General features: G+C 40.6%; 2 protein-coding genes across 10 annotated transcripts in view; one reads left to right on the top strand and one right to left on the bottom strand.

Moving 5' to 3' along the window:
* PsGEF (Protostome-specific GEF) overlaps positions 1 to 24,814 on the bottom strand; it is a 516,326-nt gene that overhangs the window by 135,067 nt on the left and 356,445 nt on the right. For 8 of the 9 annotated variants that reach the window (XM_072297125.1, XM_072297127.1, XM_072297130.1 and 5 more), the window contains one exon: positions 10,559 to 10,738. The exons of the other annotated variant lie outside the window; for it this stretch is intronic. In XM_072297125.1, coding sequence (XP_072153226.1) covers positions 10,559 to 10,738 — 180 coding nt within the window. The remainder of the gene's footprint in view (positions 1 to 10,558; positions 10,739 to 24,814) is intronic. 9 annotated transcript variants of the gene reach the window in all.
* The window catches only part of LOC140223968 (uncharacterized), a 112,534-nt gene that overhangs the window by 12,817 nt on the left and 74,903 nt on the right, over positions 1 to 24,814 (top strand). The window lies entirely within an intron of this gene.

Consider the following 24,814-nt stretch of genomic DNA (forward strand, 5'->3'; position numbering starts at 1 on the left):
CGGACTCTTCGACTTAGATTACAGAAAACGACACTCGCTTTTGGTACTTGGAATGTGCAAGGCATTTCCAAGAAACTGACGGAAGTGGTATCGGAGATAAAGAACAACGGGATCGACGTGGCGGTAATAACGGAAACGAAGAAAAAAGGCCACGGATCAGAGAGCCTTGGGGACTATGATTTATTCTACAGTGGAGTGCCGAAACATCAGCGTGTCCAACAGGGTGTCGCAATTCTGATCCGCAAAAGATTTCGAAAAAATATTAAGAACTGGGAGGCCATCAACGCTCGCATGATTAAGATGAACCTAACAATGCACGGTCACAGAGTCACTGTTTTGGGAGTATACGGGGTCAATGATGATACTACCATTGCACTTAAGGATCAGTTTTTTGAAGAACTGGACGAGGAGGTAGTGAAGGTAGGACCTGGGAGAGAAGTCCTTGTGTTTGGAGATCTAAATGGAAGAACGGGATCCCGGGTGAACAGTAAAATCGTCGGCCCGTTCGGTGAAGTTACGGTGAACGACAACGGAAGCCGCATTATTGACGTTTGCGAGCAGAGGGAATTAAAAGTATTGAACGGGTTCTACCAACACAAGGATATTCACAAATATACTTGGGTCCAACCTACCCGCGGCTTAAGATCCATCATTGACTACGTGCTCGTTAAACAGATAACAAACCTGAAGATCCAGCAGGTGAGAGTATGTAGAGGACTCTCCTGCGGTAGTGACCACTATTTCCGCAGAGCGGATGTAGCCTTTCCCGTTCGAGTGTCACAGAACGATCAAGGCGACAATAAAAAACCGGAGCGACAACGCGTACATCAAGTTCAGTATAACATCGATAGCCTAAAGCACCCGAGTGTCAAGGCTCTGTACGCAAAGCGCCTGGATGAAAAAATAGGAGACGAGTGCGATGGCAGTACGGAAGAGCGGTATGAGTTTATCAAGAATTGCGTTCACTCGGCGGCAGCGGAGGCCCTGGGGGTTTCTGATCAAAAAAATGATAACAGAAAACCGTACTGATGGGATGCAGAGGTAGAGGAGGAAATAAATGTGAAAAGGAATAGGTATCATCAGTTTCTCTCTTCCCAAAAGTTGGATGATAAAATCATGTACAGACGGGCTCAAGCAAGAGTCCATCGGGTAATCACTCGGAAGAAGAATGAGGCTCGGGAAAAAAGCTGCATGAAGATACATACCTACCTTGGAGGCCGGAAAAGTACGGAAGGCTGGAAAGTTATCAAAGGGTTGCGATGGAATAAAATGCGCGACATCATATCTCCGATACCAATTAACAAGATGGAGGACTATTTTAAAGATTAATTAACGGAGAGGCGACCCGAGTTTCAAGGCGGAGTCATAAGCACTAAAGAAGATTCCGACGTGGAGATCCAGCTCCAAGATGTAGTGAAGGCTGTGAGGGAGCTGAAAACTCGCAGAGCTCCTGGACCTGGGGGTATAGCGGCGGAGTTGATAAAATGTGGCAGCGGTAAACCGTTTGGACATCTAAGGAAACTTATGCAAGACTGTTTGCATGGTTCCGAAGTACCAAAGGAGTGGAAGGAATCTCGGATTACTCCCAGTCGTAAGAAAGGTAGTAAGCAAGATTACGATAACTACAGAGGTATATCGGTCACAGGAACCTTGGGCAAGGTCTACGGTTAAATTCTCAAGGCAAAAGTTGAAGAAGTTTTGAGCAGCCAGGAAGCCGAGGAACAGACTGGTTTTAGAGCGGGTGGTTCTACCGTCGACCATTTGTTCACCATTACCCCGGTCATCGAGAAGAAAAGGGCGGTCAGCCAGGAGCTGCACTTGGTGTTTGTGGATCTTCAGAAAGCTTATGACAGCGTGTCGTTGGTGAAGCTTTGGGAAGCCTTGGAAAAAAATGGTTTTAGCAAAGAACTTGTGGGGGCAATTAAATCATTTTATGTATAACGGAACGACAGCAAGAGTTAAATCTCGTGAAGAGTTGCCCGGAGGTTTCTTCGTCACGAAAGGGCTAAAACAAGGCTGTTGTTTGTCCTCAACTCTATTCAAGGTATACCTAGAGCACGTGTTGAAGGAATGGAAAAATAAAGTTGCGGGGATGGGCGTTCCACTCCTTGATGGGCAGACCCTTTATACTCTATGCTTTGCCGATGACCAGATCGTAGTAGCTCAGGAGGATGAAGATGCAGATTACATCCCAAGTAGCCAAATCCAACCAAAAAGTTGCAACTAAGTTTCAACTTTGTTTCAACTTAGTTGCAACTAAGTTGTAACTTTCTTATCATTAAGTTGCAAGAGGTTCCAACTTTCAAACAACAAAGTGAATACTTCTTCAGATAAGTTGTAACAAAGTTGCAACTTCCGATGCATCCCCCAGGTGACCCACGGGGGGCGGGGGGAGGGGGTGGGGGAGGCGCGGGGGGAGGGGGTGGGGGAGGCGCGGGGGTGGGGGGCGGGGGGGGAGCGGGGGTGGGGGAGGAGCGGGGGTGGGGGAGGAGCGGGGGGAGGAGCAGGGGGAGGCGCAGAAATGGAAATATATGGCAGTTTACACTCATCCTTGCACAATGTGATAACTTTAAAGCTACTTTGAAAATTTAATTTTTTCCAATCACTATTTAACATTGTGTATTTTTACGTAAGAGAAAAACTCACAGAAGACAAAACTTTACGGGCAAAGATGAACATTTTGAATTGAGAATATTTGTCCTGGTAAAAAAGACAACTACCCCTGTGACTAGGAGGGTACATAAATGGAACGCCCTCAGGTAGTTGCACGACTACACCTATGTAGTCGCACGACTACGACTAGGGTAGTCGCATGAATACATCTCGGGTAGTCGCTTGACTACCTAGATGTAGTCGTGCAACTACCTGTGGGTGTTCCAACTACGTACCCTCCTAATCACAGGGGTCGTCTTGGCGACTACCCAACTTGTGGAGTGCATATGTCATGGAAACATGCTCAATAAAATAGAAAATGAACAAAAACCACTCACCAACTTGCTCGAATCAGTAATCCACTGGGTCAGGAAAATCCAATTGACAACAATTAATCCAAATTTCCAATTAGAACTGGTATAAGTACAGAGAAACACTTGAAAACACTATGGGTGCATTGTAAAAAAATCTTGAGCACTCTTTAGCGTAAGTGAAAAATTAGCACCATGATTTAATAGCTGATCAATACAGAACAGCACTCTCAGAAAAGCACTGACACAACACCATTTTTCAGTTTATTTTTACTTCTAGGAGAAAAATGCATTTTTCAAAAGATCCGACATCATCGGCCATCGCTCGACAGCAATGAATGAGATAAAAATAAAGCTTAAATAATTTCACAATTTACTCCGATCATTGATGATATTAAGGTAGCCATTGATTCTCTACCCGACGTCCTTATCACACATAACAAGGAAGGTCAAGAGCACAGAGCAAATGGCACTAAGCAGCGCAATGTACATGTGATATCGCAAGTTCCGGAAGTGTCGATCTGCAAAAATACAAAGCGAGAAACAGATCATCATATTGATCCACCTACAATTAATGACCGTCAATAGAGACAGACATTCAAATACGTTATAATAAATAAGCCACCATTTGTTAACAGAACAGAGTTTTCGTGAGAGTAAGACCCTTCTGTCTGGAGGGACGAGGACCTTCCTTGGACCTTTCCTTCCGAGAAACACTTAAAAATGGACCACTTTACAACTTATAGGTCTGAGCTGCTGAATGAATTACATTACACCAGTCAATAAAATTTTAAACTCACGCCCTCACCGTCGAATGTTGACGGATGACCTGATCTATCGCTGAATATACATAGGATGAGAAGTTGACACATCTGAAATGTTGAGGGGTTCATACTTGTTTCAACTCTAGTGGTACTAGATATTATTAAAATTAGATAACTGCCAGATGTCCTACAGGAGATGAAGTGGGTGCAACAAAACTTTTCGACTTGAGATAGAGCCCGCAACTGCTGTTAGGAATAGCACATGGTAGTAAATGCATACACAAACAAAGAAAATAGAAATCACAATTACTTTGCTAGTTAGAATACCTAAATCAACTGAATCGTAAATCGGCAAAGCCAATTAAACTCAAGTTACTTTATCAGTTGCTTGACAATCGGTGACAGGCTCATTTGTGTGTCCGTCGTCCCGAGTTTAAAGGTGGAAGGAGAAGGGAGAGTATTTACCTGTGTTTGATGAAGTTAGGTACAGTGAGGTGGATGCCGATGATACGAATCACGAAAAGAACTAAGAAGATCAAATATTGGATTAATTATTTCATTTTCAAAGTAACGGCATGGTCGGCCGTTGCCGTTGCTTACGGCTTGGTGATTTGAAATGAATTGGTGTTCCAAGTTGGATACCGGATAGTTGGGCGGTGGACCGTTCCACCTGTTGACTTTTCATCTGGGTTTCGTATGAAAATGAAAATCAGCCTCTAAAAGCATTTAAGAACGCCAGTTTTTGTACTTTAATCCCTGCTTGGAATTATTCTGCTGATAATTCTCTTTGATAATTCTTTTGATAAATATATACGTCCCTTGAAGTATCGGCAAGGAACGATTATTCCTATTCCAGGAACACCTTGACAAGTGTTAGGTTATGTTATGTTTATATTAATGTTTATCTCCCACATCTGTTCAAAAGAGTTCTACTGGTTCTACCTTTTTCCTTTAAGTCCTTTTACTCAAAAATTGGCACAATCAGTAAGTAATTTTTCATCATCACACCCTTGTGTACTTTAATTCAGTCTAATGGCATCTATCGATTCCAAGTATTCAAATTAAAAATTGAGAACTCTCTTCTTGCCCAAATAGTTTGCCGACTGTTACCTACTGAGAGACAACAGCTCTTTCACCCGTCCGTTCAATATACTGACATATAGAAAGGCATCCTCACTGCGTATCCTCTGTCATTCTCTTGAATTGGCTGGCTAATTTATTAGCAAAAACTTGAAACACCTCATCCCTAGAAATTTGACAAATCGCACATTTGCAGTGGTGCGCTGGTGTTGCACTTATTTCATCCCTTTTAAGGCAACAGATAGTTGTTAAATTTTAAAATACTACCAAAGCTGAAACAAGAATAAACCGCTCTGCTTTTCAGATGTGCCAACTTCTCATCCTATGTATATTCAGCGATAGATCAGGTCATCCGTCAACATTCGACGGTGAGGGCGTGAGTTTAAAATTTTATTGACTGGTGTAATGTAATTCATTCAGCAGCTCAGACCTGTAAGTAGTAAAGTGGTCCATTTTTAAGTGTTTCTCGGAAGGAAAGGTCCAAGGAAGTTCCTCGTCCCTCCAGACAGAAGGGTCTTACTCTCACGAAAACTCTGTTCTGTTAACAAATGGTGGCTTATTTATTATAACGTATTTGAATGTCTGTCTCTATTGACGGTCATTAATTGTAGGTGGATCAATATGATGATCTGTTTCTCGCTTTGTATTTTTGCAGATCGACACTTCCGGAACTTGCGATATCACATGTACATTGCGCTGCTTAGTGCCATTTGCTCTGTGCTCTTGACCTTCCTTGTTATGTGTGATAAGGACGTCGGGTAGAGAATCAATGGCTACCTTAATATCATCAATGATCGGAGTAAATTGTGAAATTATTTAAGCTTTATTTTTATCTCATTCATTGCTGTCGAGCGATGGCCGATGATGTCGGATCTTTTGAAAAATGCATTTTTCTCCTAGAAGTAAAAATAAACTGAAAAATGGTGTTGTGTCAGTGCTTTTCTGAGAGTGCTGTTCTGTATTGATCAGCTATTAAATCATGGTGCTAATTTTTCACTTACGCTAAAGAGTGCTCAAGATTTTTTTACAATGCACCCATAGTGTTTTCAAGTGTTTCTCTGTACTTATACCAGTTCTAATTGGAAATTTGGATTAATTGTTGTCAATTGGATTTTCCTGACCCAGTGGATTACTGATTCGAGCAAGTTGGTGAGTGGTTTTTGTTCATTTTCTATTTTATTGAGCATGTTCGCATGTCGTGCGTTGAGCATATGTCATCCGTTGTTACCTTGCATGATGCAAATGTAGCTGGAAGATTCTCCTACACATGCGTAGTGGAAGATGATGAACATTCTGAGAATATTCTGAGTTTAGCTGCTGATACAGAATATTCTCAGAATATTCTCTGATTATTAAAAGCTGCTCAAAATGTAGGAACATTGTCGGAATATTCTCAGAACATTGGGTGCAATTACTATTAACATTTTTCTTGTTACTCATTGTTTGTTGTTCACTTTACTTGTTTAAAATTCCTCCCAAAAAGTTCGAGGAAAAAGTTGCAAAAATATTGAGACTTTGTTTCAACTTTCCTGCCATCTTCTTCCAACAAAGTTGCAACAAAAGTTACGTCAGAAAGTTGCAACTTTTCTATGATGTTGTTGCAACAAGTTGCAACCGTGGCTACTTGGGATGACGCGGAAGTTGGTCGAAGAATATCGGAAATGGGGCGTGTATGTTAGTGTGCCCAAGACAGAGAAGCTGGTCTTGGGAGCAGCGCATCAACGGCAAAGCATAGAGCTTGAGGATGGACGGCGCATCGAAGAGTGTGACGAGTATAAGTATCTCGGTGTTTGGCTCGATTAGGATGGAAGGATGGATAGAGCAATTAAGGACAGGATCATCCAGGGCAGGAGAGCCATCGCGATGCTGAACGGAGTGCTCTGGGATCAGAGCATTTCAAAGGCAAACAAGCACCGGATATATGACGCCATCATTAAAAGTATCGTGATCTATGGTAGTGAAGAGTGGCCTTTGACGAAAAGAACGCAAGAAATGTTGAGGGCAACTGAAATGGATTTTTGGCGGCGATCTGCCGGCATTTCGAGACGGGACCGTGTCCGTAATGAGAGAATTCGCCAGGTGATGAAGGTTGAGAAAGATATCGTGCACGACGTCATGTCCAGGCAGTTATGCTGGTATAGACAATGGACATGTGCAAAGAATGTCGGAGGAGACGTTGCCCAAACAAGTTTTGGATTGGGTACCACCTGGGAAGAGGCGACGGGGACGTCCCGTAAAGGGTTGGCGGCAGGGCGTTGACGAAGAGATGTTGCGGTGTCAGTTGCCCGAGAGCCTCTGGGAAGACAAGCATATGTGGCCTTTGGGTGTCGTAGAACGCCAGAGTGCGTTGTAGTCCGTTGACTACGCCAAGAAACCCTGCACTTTTTGATTGGAATATGCCGCTTTCAGGGCTCATTGGTGGTACCCTCAGGAGTAATTCTGGAAGAGGAAACACTCTAAGACCCGCAACCGGAGCAAGATGGCGGCCGTTAAAGTCCGCCATTTTGGTTTTTTTTTCAAAGCGCTGTCCTTCGGTTGCTATTGATCCGATTTTAATCAACTTTTTTTTTAAATGAAAGGTAATTTCCAGGAGAAAAATTTTATTCCATATCAATTTTTCTGTTAGTCTCAAAGTTTTTCTAAATTGGGAAAAACTAAAATGTTTCAAATTTTTGGAAATTTCAAGGTCAGATAACTTTTTGACAGGCTAGAAAATGGATAATTTGCCTCCTCCGACGGAGCCGTAGAATTGCCTGACCTTTAATTTGATACCTAACGATTTTTGTGCGATAATAAATAAGCGCGTAAGAGCAATTTAAGTGTTGCGCGCTTCGCGCCGTGGGACCCGTTTCGGCGCTCTAGAAGGCCGACGCGACGCGACCCTTCAATGCGCTGTATCTCGGTTGCTGTGCGATCCATTTTAATCAATTTTCTTTTATAAGCAGTTATACTCATGGAAAACTAGCTCCTTAAACAATTTTGGCGCTAACATGATAATTTTTAAAAATGTTCCAAAAAAAATGTTTCCAGAAAAACAAAAATTTTGTAGGTAGATAATGTCTAATGGGCGAATAAATATGAGTATTTCGTTATGAAAAGTAGACGTAGGCTTGATTTAGGTTTAATTTGATACCAAAACCAAATTTGTGCGATGAAAAACAAACCCACGAGAGCAATTTAAGTGGAACGCGACGGTGCGCGTCACACGGCGCGTGATCCGTATGGGGTCGTTGGTGCCCTTCACTGCCGTGTAATTCGGTTGCTACCAGATCCGTTAACGTCATTTTGTTCTAAGAAGCTTGAAGAAACTGAAATCAAAGCTTTGCCTCATTGGACGGATCCGGAAAAGTACCCCAAAGTCGATTAATTTGATACCATCATCATCCCTGCGTGACCAAAATTAGACCCGTGACAGCAATTTCATTTTAGCCATAAAGTTCATCGCATTACTGTAGGATATCATAGTGGAACAAACAAAATGATGCAAGTAGGTATCCTCGATACGAGATAAGGTGATCCTTATTTATTTTGAGGCGCTGAATTCGGAAATGACCTCTATTTTTTCCTATCACTCTCCAATTTTCCGGAAATGCCGATTTTCCCGGAAAATGTGCACATTTTGCCATTTTTGGGACTACTGCCACCCGCATAATGGCACAACTATGATGGTGTAAGACACAAATCAACTTTTCCCGAAAAATGGAGGGCAAGGGGAAAAAAAGAAGGTCATATTTAGACTCTGCACCTACAAATTCAAAGCAATATTTTTCACCGGTCCATGAAAATTCATAAAATAAAAACTGCATCCATGAAAAAAAAGTTAGATTATCTTATTTTCCCAGGAATACGAGTATTTCTAGGTAACTGGGGGGTGATAGAAAAGAGTCGAGGCCATTTTCGGACGCAGCAACTCAAAATACACCCAGAAGATATATATCATAATCTTCAAACAATCCCCACCTGACAGATTTACAATTCCAGTCACCGCCTATAATAAAGCGGGGACCCATCCCTTCGAGCAATTCGGTATAATGTGCAACGTCGCAACGCTGTCCGGGCGGTGCGTAGATGGCACAAATTTCGAAAGGTCCTAAAGATGACTCAATCTGAATGACTACAGACTGAAATCTCTCTTCTTCTACAATTTTGATAACGGAGTGTTTTAATGACTCCCTGATTGCTATCGAGGCACCCCCCCCCCCCCCGCGCATTGTTAGATGGGTGTCTTGCATTATAAAACCGAAATCCCTTCACATAACCCCTTCATTCTCTGGCAAAGTGGGTCTCAGAAAAAAGGGCAACGTCCGTTCTTAATTGAGCCATGGTTTCACTAAATGCGAGTAATTTAGCCGGGGTTAGACCGTTGGCGTATCATGCAACAAAATTTAAAATATTTTCTTTAGAATTAGAGTGTTTAATGCTCGAAAGGAAGGAGAGCCGACAACACGGCCAAGTGAAGCTTGCTCGTATTTTTCTTGGCGTTTACTCATTTCCTCGAGCTGTTTCCTAACAGAATCAATTGTGAGTAACAGTTGACTTATCAATTCCGTTTGATGGTTATCACCGGATGACGAGGGGCTCGTTGCTTCTGCAAATGTGACATTCGGTTTGATTTTATTATGATTAGATAATTTGGAATTTTTATTATTTTGAGTATTTACGTTTTTCTGATTAGGTTTTTCGGGAGGGGCAGGGAAATTTCCCCTAATACTGGATTTTTGTAGATTTTTACTTTTAAGAGCTTTGAGCCTATCTTTTTGCATCTCTTTGGCAAAGGGGCAGCCTCGATAGCTAGCCGGGTGACCTGTTACCCCACAATTTGCACACTTAGGGTTGATAATGCGCTTCGCCCAAGGGCATTCTGAGGATGAATGTTTAGCTGCACACTTAACACAACGTGCTTGCTTACCACAATATGCTTGGGAATGTCCGAAATTTTGACATTTTCGACACTGTATTATCTTAGTAGTACTAACTTTAATGGGTTCTACTTTTACAACCATAGAACAAATACCAACAATCTTATAGATTTTTTCTATATCATCAGTATAGTCGAAGTCGACCTGATGGACCGGTATTTTTATCAGTTTAGTTTTACTTACATAAGCAGAGTCAGCAATAAAAAGAGGCTCGTTATCTTTATCTACAATTGTTTCTGGGGGGTAGGTTTCGTCTGAGTTTGTCTCATTGACTGCGGAATTTGTTTCCATAGCCGAGACTGAGTTTTGCTCAGGCACTGACTTAGGATCAGCCGTCTGTGGAGCTGGAACCACAGGTGATACTGATTTTTTCAAAGCTTTAAGTTCCGTGTCCGACAGTGGGACGCGTTTCATGAGGCAAGTCACTTTTTTAGGTTTAAAACCTTTATTTTTTAGGTCGTCAAGAATATCTTGCTCTTCGATTGAAGGGGGTGAAGCCCTCTTACAATAACTTTAATATCACGCAGATTTTTATTGCAGTGAGTGTAGTATTGCACTTTATTATTAGTCTCATGTGTTTCTCTGAGGGATTCTAAAATTATTTTCGCCGTAGCGTCGTCTTTCGGATTTAGTTGCCAGACTTCATTATTAATAATTTTAGTTCTGACATCTTCCTTTTTAACTGATTTTTTTGTGATTATTTCTACAAGATTGACATAATTGTCTACACCTATAACTTTAATGGGAGGGGGGGGGGGTAACATTTTCTTAACACTAGATGCATTTGATACACTATGATTAGGTATATTTACTTTAACTGGAGCGCTCTCACCCGGTTTGGTTTGTTGATTATCGGTATGGCCACTTGAAGCTGAAGTACTCGCTCTCTTACGCTTCCTTCTTTGAGATTGGATCGCTTTCCGTTTGGAGTTAAATTCGGGATCCGAGTTGTAGTCGACCCATGTGTCGGAAGATTCAGAGTCATCAGCATCGTGATTCGATTCCACGTCGTCTTCCAGAAAGACAAATTGGTTAGAAACAGGTGTTGTAGATGTACCTGGTTTTGGTGTAACTGGTTTCCCAGTGGCGAACTGTGTTAATTTAGATTGCCCTGAGGGCTTACGAGAGTTATTTTTAACTAACACTTTCGCAGATTGTAGATGGGCATCTCTAGATCGAGAGCTTGCATTTGCAAAGCTAATCGCATTAATTTGTTCCTGTAATTTCTAGTTTTTTTTCGCATTTTCTGCTTCAAGGGAATTGATTCTATTCACCAGTTCATTTTTTTCACTGGACAGCGTTTTGACCATGTTTTGCGCCTTGGTCATAAAACTTTTAATTGATTTATGAATGGTAGGGGCCTGAAGAACAGGATCAATGCTGGTGTTTAAAATTTCATTAATAATTGTTTCTTTATCTTCTACCGACGCCACCGCTGTCAAGCTTGGCTCCGTAGAAATAAGAGAGAGGTTATCATCCGCCCTTGCCGACTGAGAGGGGGGCGCAGACCTCGGGAGAAGAGGACTTCTCCCGAACGGATTTTGATTTTCCATTTGGCTGTTTGGCAACATGTCTAGTTTAGTTCCAGGTACGTAGGTTAGGCCGATGAGCAATCCCCGCTTTAGGCATTTACCGCACCCGAGAAAAACGTTGTTGACATAACTACACTTGACACCGTGTTTACACTCTACAGGCCGGTCTGCCATACGATTGTTTACTGTTTATGATGACACTGGCACTAATATCACTCGGGACCCGGCCGCCAGAACACCGCGACGCGAGCACTTTTCTCGATTCCAGCAGAATCACATGCTGGTGATTTTCTTTCCGAAAATATGTTGAAAAATACTGATCCGGCGTGAGCTGAAGCGCGACCGTCTCGCTTCAGAGCACAACAACGAGTGCTGAGTAAAATTGAAAAGAGACGTCTAGCCAGACGAAAACTGAATGTCGGTGATCACGTCCGGATCTCGAGACTCAAAGCAATGTTCGAGAAAGGATACACACCGATTTGGAGCACGGAAATTTTCAAGATTGTCAGCGTCAATCCGACCGTTCCGATCACATACAATCTGAAAGACGCGCACGATACGATCATCAAAGGAAAATTCTACTTGGCGAAGAACTCCAATCCACCAACTATAAGGATACGTTCCTGGTGGAGAAAATTCTGCGTCGCAAGAAAAACCAGGCCTTTGTCAAATGGTTGGGTCTGGACGCGAGTCACAACAGTTGGATCGATAGTAAGGATTTCGTATAAATAGTATGCATTCTCTTCTCAGTATCGCAAGGAAGAAATCATGATTGATAAAATAATTCTCATCATCGTAACCATCGTTGGAGTGAATTCCACAACGGTGGCGGAAAACTCATCCGAAGCAAACATCACAATGTGCCCGGTCCATCCGGAAATCAAATGCGCACCCTCTACCTTGACGGACGTTCTTCTATTCATGTTGAGTTTACTGGCGCTTATTTGCTCCGCTCCGTACCTGTACTCCAAATACCTATCATCCGACTGCAAGTTCCGTTTCATCAGGATGGCCCGGAAAAATAATAATCGGAAAGTCGATGACATAAGTGGGTGAATTCAAATAAGGGTCAAATTCCAGGTTCAATTTCCTCCCAAAATTTTTTTGTGAATTTTTGGGCAAACCAAACTTTATTTTGACTCTCATTAGGTGTAGACTTAGGAAATATAGCTCGTCGAGCTTAATAGTTATGCTTAAACCCGAATTTCTACCGTCACGTGTATCACTTCCCAAAATTTGCTCTAATTTTGCCTTATTTCCCAAACTTTCATCTCAGAGGTGACATATAATACTTTTAATTGAAAATTGAACGCAATTGTCATAAAAGCATCGTCGAGCACTAAATTAAAGCATAATTGAAAACATGTAACCCTTTCATATCTTACAGAACCAAAAAAAATTCATCCGTCATGAAAGATATCTGGAGCTTATTCTGCTTATCTTTTAGACAGTTCCGTCTGTTTATCCTACTGTTTTCCTTTAACACGAGAAGAAGCTTTTATTTCTTGGAATATTGCAATACAAAATTGATCCAAAACATCGAATTTTAAAACTTCAAGTGGGCGTGTACCCGCTGAAGTGGAGGTAAAGCCAGGAAAAGTTTGAGGAATTGCATTAACATATCAATTACACTGGTCAACGTTTTTTTTTTTTTTTTGATTTTCCGAAGATTTGCCAACGGTTTCGGAGTAGATTTTTAGCGCTGATTCCGAAGATCACCTCCATTTACCTGTATCAGTGCGACTTATCCCGGGAAAGTTCGGAATTTTTCCGGAGAAATCGGAATTTTCCTTGAAAATCTAGCTTTTCCAGCAGAGTCAATCTTCCGGGAGAATCTGTGCACGATGGAAGAAACCTAGGAATTTTTCGATTTCGTAGCCTAAGATACATAAGAAACCATGTATTGCCCCCCTATTAAAATCTCCTTTCTTTTCCTAATGCTAAGGTTTTCCGGTCCAGTTTCATTAAAATCAATTAATTAGTTACTGAGATAGCATTTTAGGCAACGTCCGCCATCTTGGATTTTCGAATTTTGAAAATTCAACTAAAAATTCGAGTTTCCTATTCAAAAGTACCCCGGGTACCAAGTTTCGCGTAAATCGATTGATAAGCGCTGAGATAGCATTTTAGGTCATGTCCGCCATCTTGGATTTTCGAATTTCGAAAATTCGAATAAAAATTCAAGTTTCCCATTGGAAAATACCCCCGGGTACCAAGTTTCGCGTAAATCGATTGATTAGACGCTGAGATAGCATTTTAGGTCATGTGTCCGCCATCTTGGATTTTCGAATTTCGAAAATTCGACTAAAAATTCAAGTTTCCCATTGAAAAATACCCCCGTGTACCAAGTTTCACTTAAATCGGTCGAAAAGAGCGCCTACAGGGCTTAAACAAACAAGCCTCAGTTGATTAGGCGCTGCGATAGCATTTTAAGCAATGTCCGCCATCTTGGATTTTCGAATTTTCAAAATTCGACTGAAAATTCGAGTTCCCCATTGAAAAATACCCCCGATTACTGAGTTTCACTTAAATCGGTAGGAAAGAGCGCCTACAGGGCTTACATAAGCAAGTCTCAGTTGTAACAGTTTTCCACTCTGTCCCACTGAACTGGGACATGGGACAGGATGGAAACATATGGGACAGGATGGAACGGGACAAGATGGAACGGGACAGGATGGAATAAGCTGTTTTTTAAGCTTATCTCTAACAATAAAGACAATTTTGGTGTTTTTTTTCACGGAATATTTAGTAGCACGTCCTAGAGGATCGGAATCAGAGAAAATTTTCCCTAACGCACACTTCGAAAGTATTTTACGAGCTGATATTAGTGTGTGTGTGTGTGTGTGTATGCTTGACGCCCTGTTAGTTATCGTGTATAGCATTCTGTTTGGCATCATTAATGGCGTTAATCTTGCACAAAAATTTGCGAATTTCAGAATTTTTGCCATCTACGACGTGTGAACTATTCAATCAAAACAAAAAAAGTCGTTTTTGGAAAAACCTCAACGTTACGGCAATCATTTAGAGCTTATTACATCGTTGCCATGTCTCTCCTGACTGTTGCTGAGTGTTGCTCGGGACAATGGTTCTAGCGCGTGAAAAAGTTATTGATGGAGCAAAAAATAAATTGACATATTTTTTTTCTTAAATTCAAAAGCATTACCTATCATCTCCGATAAAGTTTTCTTTAATCACTTTAGTTACGCTGCAACATCGATTTAAAGTCAAGAACCAGGCACGGGGGACACGCAAATTTGGGACAAATGTAGGCAATTTGCACATTCAAAGTTCTCCTAAATTTTTATTTTAGCCCAAATAAAGTGGGAAACAGCATGTAATAGTCAACAATAGTGTTGAAAATGAGAAAAAAATTTGATCTGCCCATGTTTCTTAGATTATGACGATTAAAACAGCTGGGGACACCAGATTAGATGCTTATTTGAACTCACCCAAGTGTTGATTTAAAGTTCGGAGAAGGAGAAGGGATCGATGTTTGTGGTTGACAACCCTCACATTTTTTGAACGCGCACGTTTTCTGAACGCGCACGTTTTCTGAACGCACACGTTCTCTGAACGCGCACGTTTTCTGAACGCGCAAGTTTTCTGAACGCGTACTTTTACTAGACGCGGACGTTTCCGGAACGCGGACGTTTTCTAAACGTGCGCGTTTACTAAACATGCACGTTTCTCGAACGCGTGCGCTTTCTAAACGCGAACTGTTTTAAACTGGAACAGAAAATTTCCACCAAAAAGAAAAAATTAAAAATTTTTGATTCATCAAACTGAACATTGTAATATCCAATCCCAGTCGCTCATCGCAAAACATAAGGTTCCCATACGCATCTCCAAGCGCACACTACTGAAAATGGAAATTCCCGAATCAGACCCTAATCTCCAGTCTCCGATACCAGGCCCATACTGTAAGATACGGTCTTTCGAAGCCGAAAATTGTACAGGTCCGAAATCTTGAAAACAAAAAGTCGCATCAAAATTCGGTCCGTACAGTTTTCCGATCTTCGATAATGGAAAAGAATCGCATCGATCCGCGGCGGATCGGAGGAGGGTAATTTTCCGAAAATTTTTCAATTTCCCGAATCAGACCCTACTCTCCAGTCTCCGATACCAGACCGTTACTGTAAGATACGGTCTTTCGAAACCGAAAATTTTTACAAGTCCGAAAATCCGAATTTTTTTGCAAAATCTGGCAACATTGTATCGAAAAAATAAACTAATTTCTTGCACCATCTGGCAACATTGTAAAATTCGATGCTGCAAAATTTCACCCATAAATAAATCATTTATTTATGTGCACCGTCCGGCAGCGTTGTAACCGCCATCTTGAAAAATGCACCATTGCATTACCCGCATAATGAAGGGGCTACAATACACCATTGCATAACCCGCATATTGAAGGGGCAACATGCAATACTTTTTTACAGCGTTGCCATATTGAACAATAATCACCATATAACATTGTAATGTAATTCGTATTTTTCTGCACAATTTGGCTAAAACTTTTGGCCTTAAATTCCCATTTTCACCCTACTAAATATGTTATATAAATTAACATAAATAAAGTAAAGTAAAGTAAAAAAAAAACTTAAATAGATCAACCTAACTGTATAGATAAATAAATAAATAAATAGATAAATAGATAAATAAATAGAAGAAAATAAAAATACATTAAAAGGAAAAAATAGATATTTAAATAAATAAATAAATAGAATAAAATAAAAATACATTAAAATGAATAAATAATATAGATTGAAAAATAAATAAAATAAAAAAATACAAGCGAGAAGCCGGAAATCCGCCACCCGAACCTTAAAGCTGCGGGACGCGCGGGGACGGAGGGACGGGACAGAAGATCCCCAGACTCCAATGCATGCACAGGTGACCCCTGTTCATTCCCTTTGGAGCAGAAGGTATCCTATGTAATTCCCTTGGGGGCACAGGGGCTTTCCTGGCTAATCCTCAGGGGAGCACATGTGATCTCGTATCAATTCCCAGGGAAAATTTTTATCAGGGTATAACTTGTAAAGCGTCTAAAATAGATAAAGACGCAATGTTTTTTCGCACGTAATCCGTCCCCAAGATTGGTGACGTCTTTGTAGGACCCTGTAAGGTCCTGTATGCATTTCCCCTGAATGTAGTTCTGTGATGATCCACTGTACATGGTGGGCTGCAGTAACATATGGGCCCGTGGCATTTTTCCTGAAGTTCTACGATGATCCACGAAACACCGTGAGAGGTCTTACGAGAGCACATACGGGTCACATACAGGGTGTACCAAAAGTCCGTCCCACCCCTGCTAACTTTTGAACGAATTGAGCTAGGGTAATGAAACTTTGAGAATGCTCCTACATCAAAGGGGACCATCTTTTGGGGGGGTCAAAATTGTGGTCCTCCTCAGGGGGGGGGGGGGCGCGGGGGGCCCCCAACTTTTTTTTTTCAAATGGCAACCCCTATCTTGTGATACTTCATTCGAAAGAGCATAAAAAACTAAGAATTTTGGCGCAAACCGCAGATCAATATCTTAATTTTTGACAGAGTTATGATAGGTCAAAGGTCAAATTTGACCCATTTTCAAAAAATCATAACTCCGGTTCAAATTATCGTAAAGAAAAAAATAAAACGGGAAAATTTACCAAATTGTGTCCGCTTTTAAGTAAAAATTGCAGAAATCACTTCGATTTAATTTTAAGGGGGGGCTCGGACCCCCAAATACGTCAATTCAAAGGTCATTCAATTTTCCCGCGAAATAAGCCAATTTACCCTAGATTTGCCTCCACATTATCTCAGTAAGGCCAAAATCAGTTCAACATTACAATGGCAAATCCCCAAATTTCGGGAAAAGTTAAAAAAAACGAAATTTAAACGGTCAAATTTAATCACCTTAAAATTCGTTTTTTTAACTTTTCCCGAAATTTGGGGACTTGCCAACGTAATGTTGAACTGATTTTGGCCTTACTGAGATAATAAGGAGGCAAATCTAGGGTAAATTGGCTTATTTCGCGGGAAAATTGAATGACCTTTGAATTGACGTATTTGGGGGTCCGAGCCCCCCCTTAAAATTAAATCGAAGTGATTTCTGCAATTTTTACTTAAAAGCGGACACAATTTGGTAAATTTTCGCATTTCGCAAGACTTTTCGCTTTTTTGGCGAGAATTAATGTCGGGTCAAAGTGCTGAAAAGTTAGGCTGTTTTTGTGGCTTGTAAATGAATATCCTACACATTTTTAGTCGTCAATCAAGTGTCAGTACATAGCTATTCGTGCATATTGCCCAAAATTCATATCCTTAAATTCACGACTTTCGGGTTTTTTGGGGGTTAGCCAAGGAGAAATCCAAAAAAAAATAAACATTTTGATATCTGCTACCGTTCGTCCGGAAGAAAAAAAGCGTGCAGTACTCTTGGGACACCCCTTGTATGATACAAGGATCGTCCAGAAAGTTAGTTCACTTGTTCAAAATCTCCTAAACTAAGGTAGGTAAAGAAAATCCGTATCTGGCTAATTTCCCATGGGAATGACATGAGATCACATGCGTGCCCACGGGAATGACATGTGATCACAAGCGCTCCCAGGAGAATTGCATGTTATCACATGCGGTCCCAGGGGAATGACATGTGATCACATGTACTCCCACGGGAATGACTCGACATCACATGTGTTCTCCTAGAGAATGGACAGGGGAGCCCTTGAGCTCCCCTGGGAGCTAACTCGTGACCCGTGCGCTCCCCTGGGAGCCGACAAGTGACCCGTGCGCTCCCATGGGAATTTATACAGGGTGTACCAAAAGTCCGTCCCACCCCTGCTAACTTTTGAACGAATTGAGCTAGGCTAATGAAACTTTGGGAATGCTCCTACATCAAAGGGGACCATCTTTTGGGGGGGTCAAAATTGTGGTCCCCCTCAGGGGGGGGGGCGCGGGGGGCCCCCAACTTTTTTTTTTCAAATGGCAACCCCTATCTTGTGATACTTCATTCGAAAGAGCATAGAAAACTAAGAATTTTGGCGCAAACCGCAGATCAATATCTTAATTTTTGACAGAGTTATGATAGGTCAAAGGTCAAATTTTACCCATTTTCAAAAAATCATAACTCCGGTTCAAATTATTATTTATTTTGACTATTTTGATTAAATTTGACCGTTTAAATTTCGTTTTTTTTAACTTTTCCCGAAATTTGGGGACTTGCCAACGTAATGTTGAACTGATTTTGGCCTTACTGAGATAATGTGGAGGCAAATCTAGGGTAAATTGGCTTATTTCGCGGGAAAATTGAATGACCTTTGAATTGACGTATTTGGGGGTCCGAGCCCCCCCTTAAAATTAAATCGAAGTGATTTCTGCAATTTTTACTTAAAAGCGGACACAATTTGGTAAATTTTCCCGTTTTATTTTTTTCTTTACGATAATTTGAACCGGAGTTATGATTTTTTGAAAATGGGTCAAATTTGACCTTTGACCTATCATAACTCTGTCAAAAATTAAGATACTGATCTGCGGTTTGCGCCAAAATTCTTAGTTTTTTATGCTCTTTCGAATGAAGTATCACAAGATAGGGGTTGCCATTTGAAAAAAAAAAGTTGGGGGCCCCCCGCGCCCCCCCCCCCTGAGGGGGACCACAATTTTGACCCCCCCAAAAGATGGTCCCCTTTGATGTAGGAGCATTCCCAAAGTTTCATTAGCCTAGCTCAATTCGTTCAAAAGTTAGCAGGGGTGGGACGGACTTTTGGTACACCCTGTATAAATTCCCATGGGAGCGCACGGGTCACTTGTCGGCTCCCAGGGGAGCGCACGGGTCACGAGTTAGCTCCCAGGGGAGCTCAAGGGCTCCCCTGTCCATTCTCTAGGAGAACACATGTGATGTCGAGTCATTCCCGTGGGAGTACATGTGATCACATGTCATTCCCCTGGGACCGCATGTGATAACATGCAATTCTCCTGGGAGCGCTTGTGATCACATGTCATTCCCGTGGGCACGCATGTGATCTCATGTCATTCCCATGGGAAATTAGCCAGATACGGATTTTCTTTACCTACCTTAGTTTAGGAGATTTTGAACAAGTGAACTAACTTTCTGGACGATCCTTGTATCATACAAGGGGTGTCCCAAGAGTACTGCACGCTTTTTTTCTTCCGGACGAACGGTAGCAGATATCAAAATGTTTATTTTTTTTTGGATTTCTCCTTGGCTAACCCCCAAAAAACCCGAAAGTCGTGAATTTAAGGATATGAATTTTGGGCAATATGCACGAATAGCTATGTACTGACACTTGATTGACGACTAAAAATGTGTAGGATATTCATTTACAAGCCACAAAAACAGCCTAACTTTTCAGCACTTTGACCCGACATTAATTCTCGCCAAAAAAGCGAAAAGTCTTATTTTCTCAAAAACGGCCAAACTACAGATTTCGCAGTTTGTTCCTCCTCAATCAGTAGGCCTTCTAGTTGACATTTCCGCAAAATAAATCGGGGGTAGTTTGTTGACCGCTTTAAAAGTGTTTAAAACGTACTGTGCCAGTTATAATTGATTTTTACCTTTGACAATTATTTTGCGTTTTTACCGCAAGGAAAAGATTTACTTGAACGAGTTATCCATTGCATCTTTCCGACTTCATGCATCTTTTTAAGTTGCTTTCTTTTGTTTCTTATAGTTTCATTGTAATTTCGAGTAAGTGTTGGTGATGAATCGATACTTTTTCAATACAATTTAATGCGCTCAACGAATCAAAGCTGTTTGAGAAAATTTTTTCTTTCGCGTGAGATACAGGTACCGAACAGAGCCGATGTAATACCGTGTATGCTCATCACTTTGTCTATGGCATGATACTTCTTGTTATTATATGAATATAGCTTAATGTATAGAATACATCTTCGTTTTTTTGTAGGTATGTTAAGGGCCGTTTGTCTGGCATCTGGTCCATACGTGGGTGTGTGTTCATGATCGTCATTGAAGTTACAATTTTTTAAAAAAATAAAATAAAAATGAGTGGATGAAATACCTGTACTTTAATTTTTCCACAGAATAAGTAATTTATCAGTATTATTATTTTTAAAACAGGAATGAGTGGTAATGCCAGTTTCGAAACACCTGACCTATTGAAAAGTAACAGACGTCAAGCGTCCCGCGATAAAATAACACTGTTTCACCTTAGTCTGGGCAAACAAGGAAAAGAGCCTGCAAAAATCCCGGGTAGCAATGTTTTCATCGATTTCTTTGTAATTTTTGACGCTGAATCCGGATTTCAACTTTGCGCCATTAAATTCGGACCGGAAAGTTGCCAAATTTGGCAAAAATGGCCTAAAATCGAACTTTTTTCCGGATTATGGCCTGTAACTTGCCAAAAATTGATCTGACGATAAAATTAGTTATTTTTAGAAATAAAGCTCGTTAAATTTCCTATAAAAAAGTTCCCAAACACTTCTTTGCTCAAGGCAAAATCAAGCGCTCTGGCGGACTCCGAACTTTGTATAATGTGCGAAAATTGCGCATACTGTAATGTGTTGGGTTATCCTCATTATTTACATAAATTCATTTCACTAAGTGTAAATTTTACCATCTTCACTTAATTTGTCCAGAAATTAGTCGTCGGACGATTAAAACAGGAGACATCAGGCAAAAACCGCGAAAAACACAATTTTTGCTCATTTTTCAAAGTTCGGAGCCCGCCAGCGCGCTTGATTTTGCATTGAGTAAAAAAGAGTATAGAGACTTTTTTACAGGAAATTTAACGAGCTTTATTTCTGAAAATACCTAATTTTATCGTCCGATCAATTTTTAGCAAGTTACAGGTCATAATCCAGAAAAAAGGCCGATTTTAGGCCATTTTTGCCAAATTTGGCAACTTTCCGGTCCGAATTTAATGGTGCAAAGTTGAAATTCGGAATCAGCGTCAAAAATTACGTAGGAATCACTGAGAGCATAACTACCCGGGATTTTTGCAAAAATCGCAAAAAAACGTAATTTTCGTTCATTTTTCAAAGTTCGGTGCCCGCCAGCGCGCTTAATTTTGCCTTGAGCAAAAAAGTGTATAGGAACTTTTTTATGGGAAATTTAACAAACTTTTTTTTTAAAACAACCAAATTGTCGTTACATCAATTTTGGACGAGTCACAAGCCATAACCCGCAAATAACCAAATTTTCGCTCATTTTTCAAAGTTTGGAGCCCGCCAGCGCGCTTGATTTTGCCTTGAGCAAAAAAGTGTTCATGAACTTTTCTATAGGAAATTTAAGGAGCTTTGTTCATGAAAATAACTAATTTTATCGTCAGATCAATTTTTGGCAAGTTACAGGCCATAATCCGGAAAAAAGTCCGATTTTAGGCCATTTTTGCCAAATTTGGCAACTTTCCGGTCCGAATTTAATGGCGCAAAGTTGAAATCCGGATTCAGCATCAAAAATTACATAGGAATCGATGAAACTATTGCTACCCGGGATTTTTGCAGGCTATAGCCCTTTTCATGGCTTATTTGCCTGAACTACCATGGAAAACGCCGAGTTACAGTTCTATCTTGGTCGTATCTGCAATACAAAAATCTCAAGACACCCAAGAAAGGCGCGCGCAACGAGAGACACTGACCTAGGGCCACCAAGTTCTCGAGCACTCTCAGGTTATTATCATCAAAACTTTCCATCTAAGACTAGTACACAATGCAGAATCATTCTCAGAGGTCAAAAGTAGTATTTTGGCACCAAAATTGGCCAAAAATTTGCCCATTTGGATCTAAGACAGGAAATTTGTCAATATACTCGTGTTATAGACATTTTGTAGTTGTGGTGGATAGGCTTTTGTTCATTTTTAGAGCATAGGTATTTTTCTTCCGGAAAAGAACATAAGAACGTTTCGTTGCTCACCGCTGAGCATAGTCTCTTCTGGATGTTTAAATCCTCTAATGAATACTTATGGTGAAGTACTTTTTGCATATGAAGATACAATGCCTATGTTTTGTCAATTTACTCCCGACCAGTTTCTGATCCAACAAAAATGGTAACTAAGAGATTTTGGTGTAGAGAGGCATAGTAGATTGATGTGACGTTCACAACATTGATGTTACAGAAGGGTATCTCAACATTCGTTCCCATCTATACAAAAAATAATTCAGATTTATCCTCAGTTGCATCCCTGAATTTTCTTCAACAGTCAGTCAGGGCCATTTGTATGGAAATCGACTTTCTTTAATTGATTGATCGTATGAAATTTATTAGATCCATTTTAATAGCACTTCTGCTCTTCTGTACCCTGTGAAAAATGCATTTGCTGAACTGAGCATGATTGTAAATAAAATTTGTTAAATCAAGGGTTTCCTAGGACTTGACAGAAAAAACGAAACAAGAGATTTACAACAACCAGAACATAAGAAAAACCCACAGCTAGCCAGAGTGGGGCGTTTATTTTGCGACAAGACAAGAAAAAAAGAAAAAAAAGCCTACTATATTATAACGTTGGAGCGTTCAATTAATCTTAACCCACCAGGCCTCACGCATCTTCACTATCACAATAATGGTGAGAGCCTAAGTCAATGACTGATAGGGTATAAATTTGCCCGATGGAGACATAAGCTCCGATGGCTTAGTAGGTAGGTTGTTAGGTTCGTAAACTGTAGGTCCCAGGTTCAAATCCCGATTGGTAGGTCAAAATTTGTAAGTCGATACTTGCCATGTGGAGTCTTCGAAACTTTTGGATACGCGATTGAATAATTTTTTTCATTAAAAATTCGATAAATTTATCCATCTTTTGCAATTAATGATTAAGAATAACACATACCCTGTCAAAAAATCCCCATGGATTCCCATCACTCCCATGGGCCCTGAGTTCCCATGGCTCCACAGGTCCCAATGGGGACCCAGGGCAAAAACCCCATTTGAAATATATTGATGGGGAATCCATGGGACCTTTTTGGGTCTCCGGTCCCCCCGCCGGGTTTTCCGGTCCGACTCTCCGGGGGGTTGCTGCAGCCCCTACACTGAAAAAAAAGTGGAAGTAGGATTGACCATAATGGTATAGTAAAAAAAAATATGGTGATAAAAAGCCAAATAATGGTCGATTTAAGCATCTAGATGAAAGTGAGAATCATACTCGATATAAAAATTACCATACCCGGATTGTAAATATCAGTTCGGTGTGTCTGTCCATCGTTTAGGTATTTCTCACCATCAGCTGGGTATTTTTTACCATACGATGAGTTAAAAGTATGGAATAACATGGTAACACTTGCGTTTGATATCTGTAGGCATCTGTATGCGACTGGTCATGGTGTTGGTAGGTTAAATTTACCATACTGGTATAGTCAGCGTGGTGAGAGCTCCCGCTTGACTGCGCTGCGGTCTGTGGTCCGCCATTTTTCGTTTGTCTGTTTGTCAGTTATAAATTTATCACGTTGAGGGTCGGAGTCCGTGGCTGTGTTTTATTGATCCATATTAATCCATGTGAATCCACGCGTAATTTGCCCAAATTTGTGTTCGAATTGTCCCTAAAGCTACCGTCTTCTCTTCGAATCTATCTATATTGATCTGCCACATACATTTTCTGAGATTTTTTCGTTATTCGTATCGACCAATTTCTGGAGGTTAGGAGTTGCTACAATGAATCTGGCTTGCAAAGTGAAGGAATCCTGAAAATTTGAAAACCTTCGCAAAGTTGTTCTGCAATCCAGTGAATATCGGTTCTGTGTAAAGTCATTTCGAAAACATAAAAGTGCGGAAGTAATTTGAAAATAATCGACTAGAAGTGATTTTTGAATACTTCGTTCGTAGGTATATCTATAGGTATTCTTGTTAAAATTTTCGAAGCTCAACATACTCAGATGAAGAGACAAATGTGCGTGGGATTGATGTTTAACTGTAACTTTAAGCAAAATTTGGCAGCTTCTGCCCCACCGTGAACCGTGCGATTGGATTTTCATGTAGTGTCTTTTTGTGGGTATATTTTGAACTATCTATTTATTATATGCAATTAAATTTTCCGTGGATCTGATTTAGTCTGTAAATTATACCTTAACGCGAATAACAAGTATGGTTTTGGTATCATTTACTTGAAATCAGTGAAGCAATTATCTACTATTTCTCGTTGAAACTGTCTTTAACTGCCATTGATTGTGTATGTAACGGAATTTCTAAAAGTAAGATGTAAGTAAAATATCCACGACTTTCATCAAAAGCATTTAATAATATAAGATGAGTGGATTTTAGAATCTACAAGGTTTGTCGCAGCATCTGGATGCTTGAAATTACCATACTAGTCAGTCGGGAACGCCACACTGGCACTGTGTCGCATAGTGTCAGCCGTATCGTGTTATTTACCATACCGGTATATTGGTAACTATGCTGCAGCTTCACTGTGTAAAAAATCAAGTAGACAGTATGGTAAATAACACCCAAACTCTGGTAAATCCCACCGATTATTTTTTTCAGTGTACAGTTCGTTTGTAGTATCTTCTGAATTGAAGGGGCTATGTAATTTTGTGTTGACATCTCTTTTTTAACATTTTTAATTATTTTCTTTGCATACAAGAAAGCTGTTATGTACCAATTATTTATTTTCGTTGGA

Source organism: Bemisia tabaci, chromosome 2 (genome assembly GCF_918797505.1).
Source record: "Bemisia tabaci chromosome 2, PGI_BMITA_v3".
In the NCBI taxonomy this organism is placed as follows: Eukaryota; Metazoa; Arthropoda; class Insecta; order Hemiptera; family Aleyrodidae; genus Bemisia; species Bemisia tabaci.